We start from the raw sequence: 14,650 nt of genomic DNA, 5'->3' as shown, positions 1-14,650 counted from the left end.
TTTTGTTGAGAATTTTAGCATCTGTGTTCATCACGGGTATTTGTAATTCTCTTTCTTTGTAGTGTATTTATCTGGTTTTGGAATTAGGATAATGCTGGACTCATAAAAAGTTCTTGGATTTTTTGAAATAGTTTAGGAGTATAGGTGCCAGTTCTGCTTTGGATGTTTGGTAAAACTCCTCTGTGAACCCGTCAGGACCCAGGCTTTTGTTTGCTGGGAGTTTTTTGATGACTGCTTCTATTTCATCAGTTGTTATTGGCCTATTCAGGTTTTCTGATTCTTTCTGATTCAGTTTTTGAAGATTGCATTTTTCTGGGAATTTGTTGATTTTATTCACATTGTCCAGCTTGTTGGCATATAGTGGTTCATAGTATTTTTTAAAATCCTTTGCATTTCTGTAGTGTCAGTTGTTAATTACCCATTTCTGTTTCTGATTTTATTTACTTGGATCCTCTCTCTTTGTTTCTTGATGAGTCTGGCTAACAGTTCATCAATTTTATTTATCTTTTCAAAGAACCAGCTCTTGGTTTCAATGATCTCTTGTATTATTTCTTTGGTCTCTGTGTCATTTATTTCTGCTCTAATTTTTGTTATTATCATCTTGTTGTTTTCTTTCTAATTCTTTAAATTGTCGGGTTAAATAGTTTATTATTAACTTTTCTTATTTTTGAGGTAGGCTGGTAGTGCTATGAACTTCCCTCTCAGGACTGCTTTCGTTGTGTCCGATAGATTTTGGGTTGTTATGTGTTCATTTTGATTTGTTTTTTGATAAGTTTTTGATTTCTGTCTTGATCTCATTGGTAACACATTCATTGTTTAATAACATGCTATTTAGCTTCCATGTGTTTGAATGTTTTTGAGTGTTTTTACTATATTTTATTTCTAATTTCATTCCATTGTGATCTGAGAAGATGCTTGATATGATTTCAATCTTCTTGAACTTGTAGAAACTTGTTTTGTGTCCTAACATGTGGTCTGTCTTTGAGAATGTCCTATGTACACTTGTGAAGAATGTATATTATGCATCTTTGGGGTGAAATGTTCTCTAAATGTCAAACTCATCTGAATCAGTGTGCCATTTAGAATATATGTTTCCTTGTTAATTTTTTGTCTGCAGGATCTATCCAGTTAAGTCAGTGAAGTGTCAAAGTCCCCTACAATGACTGTATTCCTGTCGATCTCTCCTTTAAAGTCCTCTGGAGGTTCTTTTATAAATTTAGGTGCTCCTATATTGGGTGCATATATGTTTACCAGGGTTATATCCACTTGTTGGATTGATCCCTTTAGTATTATGTAGTGACCTTTACTGTCTCTTGTGATGGCCTTTATTTTGAAGTCTATGAGTATTGCCACCGCAGCTTTTTTTTTCATTTCCATTTGTATGAAAATTTTTTTTTCATCCCTTCACTCTCATCCTGTATGAGTCTTTTGTTCTGAGGTGAGTCTCTTGTAGACAGCATATAATTGGGTCATGTTGTTGTATTCATTCAGCTACCCTGTGTCTTTTGATTGGAGCATTTAATCCTTTTACATTTAAGATTATTATTGATAGGTACTTATTTATTGCCATTTTAATTATTTATGCCTATGTTTCTCTGTCTCTCTATTTCTTCTTCTCATTACAGCAGTCCCTTTAGCATTTCTTGCAGTGTTGGTTTAATGGTAATAAAGTCCTTTAGCCTTTTTTTTTTTTAATCTGGGAAGCTCTTTATTTCACCATCTATTTTGAATAATAGCCTTGCTGGATATAGTAATCTTGGTTTAAGGTCCTTGCTTTTCATTACCTTGAATACTTCATGCCATTCCCTTCTGATCTGTAGAATTCTGTTGAGAAATCATTTGACAGCCTTATGAGAGCTCCTTTTAGGCAACAAATTGCTTTTCTCTTGCTGTCTTTAAGATTCTCTCTTTGTCTTTAATATTTGGCATTTTAATTATGATTTGTTTGGGCCTGTGCCTGTTTGGGGTCTTATTGTTTGGGACTCTCTGTGCCTCCTGAACTTGTGTGACTTTTTGCTTCACAGGTTAGGGAAGTTTTCTACCATTATTTCTTCAAACACCTTCACTATCCCTTGCTCCCTTTTTTCCCTTTCTGGCATACCTATTATGTGAATATTGTTACATTTCATGTTGCCCCACAGCTCCCTTAAGCCGTCCTACTGTTTTTTTCTTTTTGGTTCTGTGGTTGAGTGATTTTTTTCTACCCAGTCTTCTAATTCACTGACCTGATCCATGGCTTCCCCTACTCTGCTGCGTATTCCTTCCACTGTGTTCTTTGTTAGTGCTATGTCATTCTTCATACTTACTATATCTTTTCTCATGCTCTTGAGCATCTTTGCCATTATTATTCTTAACTCTATTCTGATAAATTTCTTATCTCCATTTCATTTAGCTCTTCTTCTGGAGAATTCTCTCGTTCTTTCATTTGGGGCTTGTTCTTTTGTCTCCCCATTTGGGCTTCCTGTTTGGGTTTGTGTCTGTGTATTAGATAGATTTGCTATGACTCTCAATCTCTAGTGCAGGACAATGTCAGATGCTGTTTGTGACTGGCCCTGAATACCCTGTTTGGAGGTGTCAGCAATCCATAGCTGGTGGCTCTCTCTGCTGGGGCTGGGTCCCTTTGGAAAGGACCAAGATGTGCATCAGAGTATGCTTTTCATATCCCTTGGCCTGGGATTAGGTCAGGCAAATACTCAAAGCCTCCAGAGACCCACCTCTGCCTGCAATCCCATTGACCCTCAGTCTTGATTAGCCTCAGGCTATCAACCACAACGTGGGGTGAGAGGTCTTCCAATAGGGTTGGGTAACTTCCTTCCCCCACCCCCGGTGAAAACCTCCTGGACAGCAAAGGTCCACTGGAGAAAGATGTCCTCCACAGCATGAGGGAATGACTCAGCACAGGAAACCAGGGTGGCTGCCCTCCAAGCTCCAACCCCAGAGCCTCCAGTCCTGGCTTCTGCTCACATAGCTCCAATCCACTCTGCCAGAGCCCAAGGTGAGTGGCTGCATATGATATTTTGTGCATTGCCCCTTTAAGAGGGTGCCTGCATTTCCAGCCATCTCTCTGTGGCAGACAGCAACCAGCTACTTTTCACAGCCAGATGTTATGTGGGCACCTTTCTCAGTTCTGGGGCTCTGGGCTGGGGAGCCCAGCTTGGGGTTTAGACCCCAGAGTTCTCAGTGGGAATCTCCCCACAGCCGAGATAATCCTCCTTCCCCCACCCCAACCCTCAGAACTTCAGCTGCTCTCTGTGGGAACTAGTCTAGTTCTTTCATGCCTCTGCAGTTCCTACCAGTCTCTATGAGGTCTCCACTCTCTGTCCTTGGTTATAAGGTTCTGTCCAGCTAGTCTTCAGTTGGTTTTTCAGGGTGTTTTTTCTGTATTTTACTAGTAGTTGTATTTTCAGTTTGGTCCTGGGAGAATGTCAATGTAGCTTCCACTTACTCTGCTGTCAGTTTGGAATCCTCTAACCACTGTCATCCATATATTGTCCATTTTGTCAAGAAAAATTCTTTATAAAGCCATTAAATTGTGGAAGGGAGATATTCACATCACTAAACAATTTTAAATAATGGCAATTCTTGCCTGGCTGGTATTTCTCAGTGGTTGAGTGTCAACTCATGCACCAAAAGGTGGCTGGCTCCATTGTTGGTCAGGGCATATACCTGGGTTTCAGGCTTGATCCCCAGTACGGGGCACACAGGAGGCAGCTGATCAATGTTTTTCTCTCATCAATGTTTCTGTCTCTCTTTCCATTCTCCCTCTCTCTCTAAAAATAAATTTAAAAATTTTTAATAATAGCAGTTTTTCAGTTTTCATTTATAAATATTCCCAAGAATGGATGGTAGGTCCTAGAACATGGAAGGGTGGAGGGCAGGGATGTAGCATGTAGATGCCACCAACTCATTATAATTTAAGTAGATGTGAGTATTCTCAATTTTTTAATATTTGTGTAAGACTTGCCCCAGTGAACATGTAAGGTGTGGGATTCAGGTTGAGTCAAGAAGTCTTGGTAAATTATTTTACACACTTTTCCTAGGCATAACTTAATAAGTGATTTGATCTAATTTTTACTCTTTGTTATTTCAGCCTGGGCTGTGCTCTGAACCAGAAGGGAGTCCATGTGATTCTGTTAGATATCAGCAGCCCTGCTCATACCATTCCAGAAGGAATCAAGTTTATACGCGGAGACATCCGCCACCTCTCTGATGTAGAGAAAGCCTTCCAGGATGTGGACATAACTTGTGTGTTCCATATTGCCTCTTATGGCATGTCAGGGCGGGAACAGCTAAATCGAAAGCTGATTGAAGAAGTCAATGTGGGGGGCACAGACAACATCCTCCAGGCTTGCTGGAGGAGAGGGGTGCCAAGATTAGTTTACACTAGCACTTTCAATGTTGTGTTTGGAGGTCAAGTTATCAAAAATGGAGATGAATCTCTTCCTTACTTACCTCTTCACCTCCATCCCGATCACTACTCTCGGACCAAATCTATTGCAGAGAAGAAGGTGCTAGAAGCCAATGGTACACCCCTGGATAAAAGCAATGGTGTCTTAAGAACTTGTGCTCTGAGGCCAGCTGGCATCTATGGGCCTGGAGAACAAAGGCACCTTCCTAGAATAGTGAGCTATATCGAGAGGGGTCTGTTCAAGTTTGTGTACGGGGATCCCAAGAGCCTGGTTGAATTTGTCCACGTGGATAACTTGGTGCAGGCTCACATTCTGGCCTCAGAGGCCCTGAAAGCTAACAAGGGCTACATTGCCTCTGGGAAGCCCTACTTCATCTCAGATGGCATACCCGTAAACAACTTTGAGTTCTTCCGGCCTTTGGTTGAGGGCCTGGGCTACTCATTCCCATCTATTCGCCTACCCTTGAACCTCATCTACTGTTTTGCTTTCCTATCAGAGATGGCCTACTTTGTTTTGGGTCAACTCTACAACTTCCAGCCCTTCCTCACCCGCACAGAAGTTAATAAAACTGGCATCACACATTACTTTAGTCTAGAGAAGGCTAAGAAGGAGCTAGGTTATGAGCCTCAGCCATTTGACCTCCAGGAAATAGTAGAATGGTTTAAAGCCCGTGGTCATGGCAGAAGTCCTGGGAGTCATGACTCTGAGTGTCTTATTTGGGTTGGGCTGTTGGTCTTACTCTTGGTTGTAGCGGTTTCTACAGGGCTGTCCTTTGTGGGTTTGTCACTGTGAAGGGCGAGTTAAAAATAAGGAGCTAACCACACTTGCTGAGATGGTTTCACAAAGAAGGAGGACTTCTTAAATATAGATGGATCAGTATAGATATCTGGTGCCAAATTTTGGCTCTTCAAATTGCTACTTAAGGATAGATGATTAGATTAAGTTTTAATTTCTTATCTCCTTGTACTAATCCTGATGGGAGAAAAAAGAAGCAGATAAATTTGAAAATTGTTTGTGTGTGTGTGTGTGTGTGTGTGTGTGTCCTACCTCTTTAGATAGAAGCAGTAGTAATCATTTTGGAGCCATGGAGCTAAACTTAGTTAGATTAGAAATGCCTTACCTGAATTTGTCAGAAGCCAAAAATGTATTTATTTTCATTCCATACACTCTGATTCTACTTAAAAGGGACTAAAACACACGCTGATACAGGAATGACAAACTGCTAACAGGCTTAAGATGTATGAAAAACACCAAATTGGGCCAGATCCCTACAGACCAACGCTCTGGGGAGATGGTGGGTGTTGTAGGGGAGGCATTAGCTATTCATAGCATATGTTTTGGGAATTAGTCTCTGCCTGTTGTGAGATAAGCACATTACAGCTGTGTGACCATGTGCTAATGTTTGATATTTAAACTAATAGACTTTTATCTCACCTCATAAGATTCTTTTGAGGATTAAATTAGACACAGGATGTAAAGTTCCACTCAACAAAGTTAAGCCATTATTTTTAATATTGTTGCTATACATTCCTTATGAGGGTTTTCTTACTCAGGTATTCTATTGAAAAGGTGTTGTTGCTACTAATCTTCCTGGAATGCCCTCTGAGTCTGTAACAAATGTGTTTGAACATACTTACTGTTTGCGATCTTTTAGTCTCTGAGAACAGGTTGAAGTTTAGGAAACAGCTAAAAATCCAATGATTAAGGAAGATGAGCAAGCTAATGATGCCATTTATAATTAAAAACAAAGCACAACTGTAAACTAATAGATTGGTTTTCTTACTGGGAAGAATTCTGATTCTCTGAAGGCAATTTCCAATGAGGAATATTTTGAACAATGGCGGCATTGTCTAGCCACCCATGAGGACTGCCTTGGAAGATACTCAAGTTGCACCATCGCATAGGAACTACAGTGGAAAGAAGACAGAGCATCTTACTTATTCCATAGTTCCAGCTACAGAAAGGACAGTATTAAAATATTATAAAACATTATAGATTGCTGTGGAAAATAATGTTAGAGTTGTCCTGAGAATATTTGTAGAAGGAGGATGCTAGATAAACAGTTCCTGGATGTTTTGGATAAAGTGTTCAACCTCACACCAGAAGGCCTGCAATTATAAATATTTTATGTGGTCTTAACCAAGTAACTGAAGCCTCTTAAGCCTTAGTTCCCTCACTTGGGAAATGGGAATTATGTATGATCATTTATAATCAAGTTTATAACCATCTTTCTGTAAACCCACCTACCCACCTCATAGGGTTTGTTGTGAACATAAAATAAGATGTGGTGAAAATACTTTTAGCATATAAATTGTAACATAAGTGTGGTATTAATGGTTGTTTTTGGTGAAATATTTTTGGAGTCTTATAAGATGCTTTTGCTTTTTGGGTAACTTGCATGAGCACCTACAGAATATCTAACATTCTAGGTGCTATGAAGCAGGTTCCTCTGCCCTTCACAGTCTTACAGTCTGGTAATGACATGGCGTGTCCATATGAGAAGGTCACTGATAGACCAGATAAGTACAGTAAAACATTTGTTCATTGCCATTGAGAGGTATCACAGACTTTCAAAGCATGTTTTTAATGAAGTCTTTCAAAAGATTGATAGATACTTCTCAGTTTTCTCAAGCCGAGTATATTGAGCATAGTGGGGTTTCACTTGTTTTTAAAATGTTTTTGTTTTTGTTCCCACACTCAATAAATCTAAATGAAATTCAGGATTGATATGTGGACTTTATTGTCATCCAGGTATGAGACATTTGGCCATTTCACATATTTGACATAGTTATCTACTCTATCCTTGAAACATAGTTTATTTACTTTCCATGAACTCACACTCTTCTGGTCTTTCTCCTTGTATTAATGTTCTATTGCTACATGATAAATTACCCTAAGACATATCATCTTAAAGCAACAAACAGTGCCTCCTAGTTTCTATGGGTCCGGTATTTGGGTATGCCAACTCTTGCTCAGAATCTCTCATGAGGGTAATCTCATGGTGTTGGCTGGCACTGCAGTCATCTGCAAGATTGACTAAACCTAGAGAATCCACTTCCAGAATGGTCCATCCACGTGACTGTTGGCAGGAAACCTCAGTTCCATACCATGTGGGCATCTTTATAAGATTGCTTGAATGTCCTCATGACATGGCAACTGGTTTCCCTCAGAGCAGGTAATCCAAGAGAGCAAGGTAGGAGCTGCAATGTCTTTCATGACTTAACCCTGAAAAATCACACACAGTTACTCCCCAGTCACTGCTTACATAGATCAATACTATTCAGTGTGGGAGGGAATTACCCAGTGGTGGATTAGCAGAAGATGGGGAACGTTGAGGGCCACCTTAGAGTCTGGGCTCTGGCTCCACCCTCTGAGTCATCCTTTTCTATGAAAGGTACTCCATATTTACAGCTACATAGTTTTCTCATTTTGCTTCCACCCAGGAGAAATTAGGGGTGGAGGGGGTCCAAAAGCCTCTTTAGCTTTTATACTGAATCTCTTTCACTTCAACGTGGTAGTGTTACTGTGAATAAAATTATTTTGAACACTGTTTCCCCCTGAGTCTTATTTGCAAGTTGACTCCAATATAAAAAAGCTATGCCCACAAATTTCTTTGAGGTAAGTCCTCTATTTTGGGTTTCTGCTCCTTAAGATTCTTATTGTCAGTACAGCTCGTAGAGGCACCACTACATGTCTCTCTGAGGTCTCAAAGGTTTTATGCCCATAACCTTGGCCATGCACCATCATTTCTACAATATATTAGCTACATAGGTTACATTAGCTCAACTCCATGTGGGAGGAGACCACACAAGGACATGAATACCAGAAGATGGGAATCATTACAGTGTGCTACCACACCTGCATCTCACCAGTTTTCTTATCTCCTCCACTCCCATTTAAAATGGTAGAATTCTTCAGTGTTCAGAGCTAGGTCCTCTTTTAAAACAATACTAATAATTTTTCCCTAAGTGATCTTGTCCAAATCCCTGACTTTAATTTCTATCTCTATTCTAAATATATAGTTCTAAATTTATAATTCCAGCCCAGACCATTCTTCTGAGTGCCAGACCCATCTATCCACCTACCTCTGCATCTGCACCTGGGCATTTCATATGTACCTTTCAGTCAGTATCCAAAATGGAATTCACAATCCCTCCAAATTCTTACAGGCTTGCTTTCCCTGGTAAATGTCACCATTATCTATTGAATTTCTCATGCCAGAAATCAGGGGTAGTCTTGATCCCTGCCTCCCGTTAACTTGGCACACTTAACCCATCTTTAAACCCATTGATTCTACCTTCTGCTCATGCTCAAAACTGCCCTGTAGACAGGTGTCATCTCTCTCCCCTATACTCCAACAATAACCTCCTTTCTCTTCCACCTACAGCCATTCCTCCCTCCCTTCAATCCATTCTCCATATGTCAGGCAAAGTGATGCTATAAAGATGTAAATCTAGCTTTGACTGGTTTGGCTCAGTGGATAGAGCGTCGGCCTGCGGACTCAAGGGCCCCAGGTTCGATTCCGGTCAGGGGCATGTACCTTGGTTGCGGGCACATCCCCAGTGGGAGTGTGCAGGAGGCAGCTGATCGATGTTTCTCTCTCATTGATGTTTCTGACTCTCTGGCCTTCTCCCTTCCTCTCTGTAAAAAATCAATAAAATCTATCAAAAAAAAAAGATGTAAATCTAAAAAAAAAAAAAAGATGTAAATCTGTTACTTCCCTGCTCAGAACTCCATGGTGCAGGTTGAATATCTTTATTGTGACCCAAAAGGCCTTGTCTGATCTGGCTCCTACCTACTGCTCCATACTCGTCTCACCATACTCCTCTGCCCTCACTGCATCCTTTTCTGTACGGTTGTGAGTTCCAAGTTCCTCCCTCATGCCCCCACTCTTTTATTTGACTGCATAATGTTTATTTCATGCCTCAGCTTAAGTCTCTTCTTCCAGAGGCCTTCCATGATTGTAACAAGTTAGGTCTGGTCCTGCTACAGGCTCTTACAGCACCCTGCTTATCTTCTGTAGTTTTTAGCATAATTGTAATTATTTGTCTAATGTTTGTAAGTTCCATGAGGTCAGGACCATTGTCTTGCTTATTACTGTATCCCTAGTGTCTAACACAAAACAGGAGTTCAATAAGTATTTCTTGAATGAATGCTATTTTTCCCCTTTTGGCACATATACATAATTTACTCTTCCTAATCTATTGAAGACTGGGAAAAATAGCCAATTCATTATGATCGTTTGTAAACTAAATCAAGACTAGATAAGATCTAGTAAATACGTGAGGTCATTCAGCATGTGATATGGTGTAGCTTTTAAATGCTGAGAGATATTTAGAGAAGGGGGAGGAATGTGGAAAGTTATTTGTGCTCACTCCAAATCTCAGCTGAAAACTGACCACTTGAAAGAACTCAATTTATTACCTGAAAGGAAACTCCCTTCCTAAGGTCAGGAGATAATGAATGCCATTAGTTCTAGGGTTCCCAGCTGCATTCACCTTCCCTCAGTCCTTGATTGAATCCCCCAGATGCATAAAGCTAGGGAACAGTGTTCACACTTGTGCATGTGAGGCACCGCTAGATACCTGGGCATAAAGCCACCCAGCACTGCCACCAAGGTGACACTTCCAAGGAGTAGGTGGCCAATTGTCCATTAGCCTGGTTGGAAGATCACATTGGACAAAGAGCCCTGTAGTGGAACCCAAGGGTAATGCAAAAACTATTCATGTCTGGAGGCCAAATGACTAATGCTGGCATCATATTACCGAGGCTATTGTATTTCTCAAGCCTGCAGCATAGGCCAGGGATTCTTTTCAAGAAAAGGTTTTATTTTCCTCAATCACCTAACATGGTAATTATGAGAAAGCCAATACTGCTTTGTCATAGTTCCAATAAGTTTATTAACAATTGTAGGGGTGTCCCCTGCTTTCTGTTCCTTTCCAAATCCCTACCAGTTCAGGGAGCCTTACAGCAGGTTAGAAATAGCCTGTAGAATTCAACTCTCAGCACAACCCAGCTGTGAACCCTAGGGCTAATGGCCTAGCCCCCTTATTCGCTGGCCTTGGCAGCCAACACTAGCAGTTCGTGTCTTATTAAAATTGTCACTGTTTGCTAGCATCCCTTTACTTTAGAGCAGTGGTTCTCAACCTTGGCTGCACATTAGAATCACCTGGGAATCTGTGAGACCCCTGCGCTCCCCCTGTTCCTGTCTGTAGCGGGGGAAGCCTGGGAAGTTTGTGTGGCTTGTAGCATTTTTTATTCTTTCAAATCTTTTTAAAATCCTGATTTCTGGGTCTCATTCTCTGGAAGTTCTGTTTCTTTGTTATGGCGTGGGGCCACAACATTAGTAACACACATATAATTACATATTGTTTTTGTGATTAATCACTATGCTTTAATTATGTTCAATTTGTAACAATGAAATTGGGGGTCACCACAACATGAGGAACTGTATTAAAGGGTCGCGGCATTAGGAAGGTTGAGAACCACTGCTTTAGAGAATGATACCCCATTCCCTTTTTAATGCGAGAAACCCATTCCTAGCCCGTCCATAGGGCTGACCACCAATTGCAAGGCCTGGCCAATCAGAAGCCTGCTGTAAGTTTTGACGGCAAGCATTGGGACAAGGTGGGCCAATCCACGAGCTCTTCTCAACTTTCCTCCGGTGTGGTTTGGAGAAACTCTCTATGCAGTGGCTGCTTCAGCAGGGGGCCAGGCTTTGGGGTGCCCTGGACTCTCCTGCCCCAAAGGAGAAACGGAGCTCTGATAATGTTGTTTGGGTTCCTGGCTGCAGCTGTGAGTCAAGGACACCAGGAAACGCAGAGAAAACAGGGCCTTGAAAACATCATTGGGGCTCTGCCACCCAGACGAGCCCGAGGCTAACTTCATCCTGGATCACCCCATCACGTGAGTCTCAGAACATTTTCTTTTCTGCTTTAAAGTCTTTAGAATTGCGTCCCCCCCGCCCCCCACCCAGCGCCCCGAATTGGAAAAGTTCCTCACTTATAGCCTCCACAGTCCACTCCTGGACACGGGTGACCGTACTCTGTGGTTTCCTAAGTGTGTGCCCCTTCCTTACAGAGGAGCTCACTTTTAGCCCTTGGAGAACTGAACGTTTGCTGGCGTTCTTCCTCCAGAATCCGACTGATTTCCTTTTCTAGAATCGTGTATAGATGGGCCGATCCCACCTTTGAGCAGTTTAGTTCAAAGTCTCCTGTTCTATGGTAAGAAACTTTGACAAAGTGATTTGTTCCCCAGAATTTTGGCATCCGGCGAGGGCAGGGACCATGTGCTTTGTCACCTTCTATATCCAAAGAACGCAGAACTTATTTACCCAATAAGTGCTTGTTGGTTGGCTGAGTGCATTGATCAGCCCGTTGGTTTTATCTGAGATTCTGACTGATTTCCCAGCTACTCCTTACTTTAGGGCTGTGACTTCCAAACCCTACCTGAAAATAAGAACACTGGAAGCCCAAGTTTTAAAAAAAAAAAGGGCCAGTATTCAATACAGTATTATTAATTACAGTCATCATGAGGTTTATTAGATCTCTAGATTTATTTCAGGTGCTCTCATCAAAAAAGAAGTAACTGTGAGGAGAAATGTTAATTAGCTTGATTGTAGTAATCATTTCACTTTCTACGTGTATATCAAATTATCATGGTGTCCACCTCAAATATATGCAATTTTTATTTTAAAAAATAGACTCCAGTGGAGTGATGTCATGCAGAATAGCAGAGTGGGAAACCCTAGGGTTCAGTCCTTATAGCCACAACAACCAGTAAACTGGTGGCAGGTGTGTGTGGAGGGAGATGATTAGAACCAACAATTTCAGAACTCTTGATGTCTACTTTACCACAATACAAAATACAGAGTGTCCCCCCAAAATGTATACACTACTAAAAACTGATAGCTCAATTGATGTTTCTTTTTAGATTTAACCCATTGGAATTAATAATTATTCAAAGTGTATATACATTTTGGGGGGACACCCTATATATACACACCTACTCCAAACTCTTCCCCTGTTGTTCTGATTCAGAAGGCCTGTGTGGGCTGGGACTCCTCATTCCAGGTGTTTCTTATCTCCCAACAAGGAGGTGAAATGCTGCCAGATCCCAAACACTTGCTCCCTTTGCAACATGCTAAGTGAGAGGCTCCTGGGTTCTCCATTGCTCTCCCCTTCCCAGTGCTTTGCCACAGCAGGTGCTCCACATACCTATGCTGAGTGAAAGAATGAGGAGATGGGACCCCCAAAAGGACCTCCCTCCTCCTCCTTTCTGCAGGCCCGATTGTTTGTTGACTGACAAACAGTGCCACATCTCAGCACTGACTTCTTCACCTGCCTGCAACCTGTTTCCTTTGGCCAAAGGGTTCCTGTTGGAGCCCATCCAGCCGGGCCTGGTCACCTGATCTTTTAACACCAAATAGCCATTCTTACCTGAAATGGAGACCCCAGCATCTCTAAGCTGGACACACTCATATAATGTTACCCTTCTGTATTTAGGTCTCATGCATCAGGAAAGATACGTTTGTCACTGAACTCAAATAATTGTGACTGAGGCAAAATCTAGCTTACTACAAAGAAATTATCATAGAAAAGTGACCTGGGAAAATGTCTTTCAGCCAACAAGGGGTTCATATGCAGTAATTTGTAATGTTTATTTTAACAGAGCTGGTTGAGGTATAGTAATTTTGAAATTCTGCATTACTAATATGGAGGATTTTAATCCTGGCAAATATTCTAAGTGTCTTTTCCCCCAGTCACCCAGGGTTGTCTATTACAGATCTAAAAATAAAATACTTCTTTACCAATATATATTTAAATTTTTCTTCAAGGCACATGCAGTTTATTTTTTAATGTTTCTTTTTAATTTATTTTTTTAAAGAGAGAGAGGAAGGGAGAGAAAAAGATCAACATCTATTGGTTGCCGCAGTGCAATTGTCCCAACCAGGGGTGGAACCCACCCTCTTTTGGTGTAAGGGATGCCACTCCAGCCAACTGAGCCACACTAGCCAGGGTGAGGTACATTTAATTTAATATCAAGAGTGCTATTCAGGAGGTCCAAATATAATGAAGGAACGCATTCCCCCATTAACACCAGCAACAGTGCTCTTTCAACATGAGCTTGCTGAATGGAATGGGGATTTAATAAATTTCACTACTAACAAAATAACACAGTGATTCTTATCATAGTCCATATCCTTATACAATCTAGTTTTGAATTGAATGTTTATAATGCTTCAAACAGTTTACACCTGAAATTTGATATTACTCCTTCATGTCTGTACAGTCCTCAAGATTATCCTTCCAGAAATTTAATCATGAAATCCAGTTTTATTGGCACAACTGATAGAGAGTGTAAGTCACTGTGCTCAAGGTTAAGAGCGATGCATATCCTATTTTTACATTTTATTGGAATTTTTCATGTTCAATTCATGATTTTAACTCTCCAGGTTTTCATTCCTCCAAACTCTCTGAAGACACTGAAACATTTCTCCAGTGTCCAGGGGTTCTAGAAGGGGACCTTTTCAGAGGTGGCCACTTCTTTGGAATAGTCTGACGCCATCAGGCCTCTGAAGCAAGGGGAGGTGGAAGAGCAAAAAGCTGAAGAAGTGCAAGGCTCATCAGGTAAGTGTTGCATTAACTATTACAAACGGGATAGCATAAGAGTGTGGCTTTTTTTTTGGCTCAAAAAAATCTGAGTCTTGTTGTGGAAACGAGACTTGGCTGTCTACAACTGCTTTCTCGCATGGGACTGTCAGGGAAGTCTCGGCTGAGGAGGGTGATTTGTCTGCCTATCCGGGGTAAACTTCCAGGCACTCAGTTCGTTTTGGGCTTGTTCCAGTTTGCCTTCAGTCTGTTCCAGTTCAACTTTCATTTTTTAGGAAAAATGAGTTGACCGCTGGGTCTGTCATTGTGGATCTTGGCTGGGCAGCATTGGGCGGCAGGACTTGCTGGAGGAACTGGGTTTGAGGAGTGCACTCCAGCATCGTTTGCTCCTTGGTTGCTAGTCGAATTGCAAGCATGTTTGACCCGCGTGCAGACTCTGGCTGCTGTTGCTTTTGTTTTTCTTCCAGCTCCCTTAAGCCAGCTATGTCACTAGAGTTCAGGTCTGTGCACTTGCCCTCCAAAGCTTGTAATACGTTTCATGGCATTGCCATCTTAAAATCAACTCATCTTGTCCTTTTGGGGAAGAGATTGCTCGTTGGTCATCTTGAATCCTCTCCAGAGGCCGTGGGT

At 41.3% G+C, this 14,650-nt stretch overlaps 1 protein-coding gene across 1 annotated transcript in view; it reads left to right on the top strand.

Annotated features, from left to right (window-relative positions):
- SDR42E1 (short chain dehydrogenase/reductase family 42E, member 1) overlaps positions 1–7,129 on the top strand; it is a 9,289-nt gene extending 2,160 nt beyond the window's left edge. The window contains exon 2 of the mRNA XM_006754469.2: positions 4,091–7,129. Within this exon, the coding sequence (XP_006754532.1) occupies positions 4,091–5,201 (1,111 nt within the window). The 3' untranslated portion in view covers positions 5,202–7,129. The remainder of the gene's footprint in view (positions 1–4,090) is intronic.
- Positions 7,130–14,650: the final 7,521 nt, after the last annotated feature.

The sequence above is a fragment of the Myotis davidii genome, unplaced genomic scaffold, assembly GCF_000327345.1.
Source record: "Myotis davidii unplaced genomic scaffold, ASM32734v1 scaffold391, whole genome shotgun sequence".
NCBI classification, from domain to species: domain Eukaryota; kingdom Metazoa; phylum Chordata; class Mammalia; order Chiroptera; family Vespertilionidae; genus Myotis; species Myotis davidii.
Note: the sequence above shows the minus strand (reverse complement) of the source record. Positions and strands in the feature narration are given on the sequence as shown.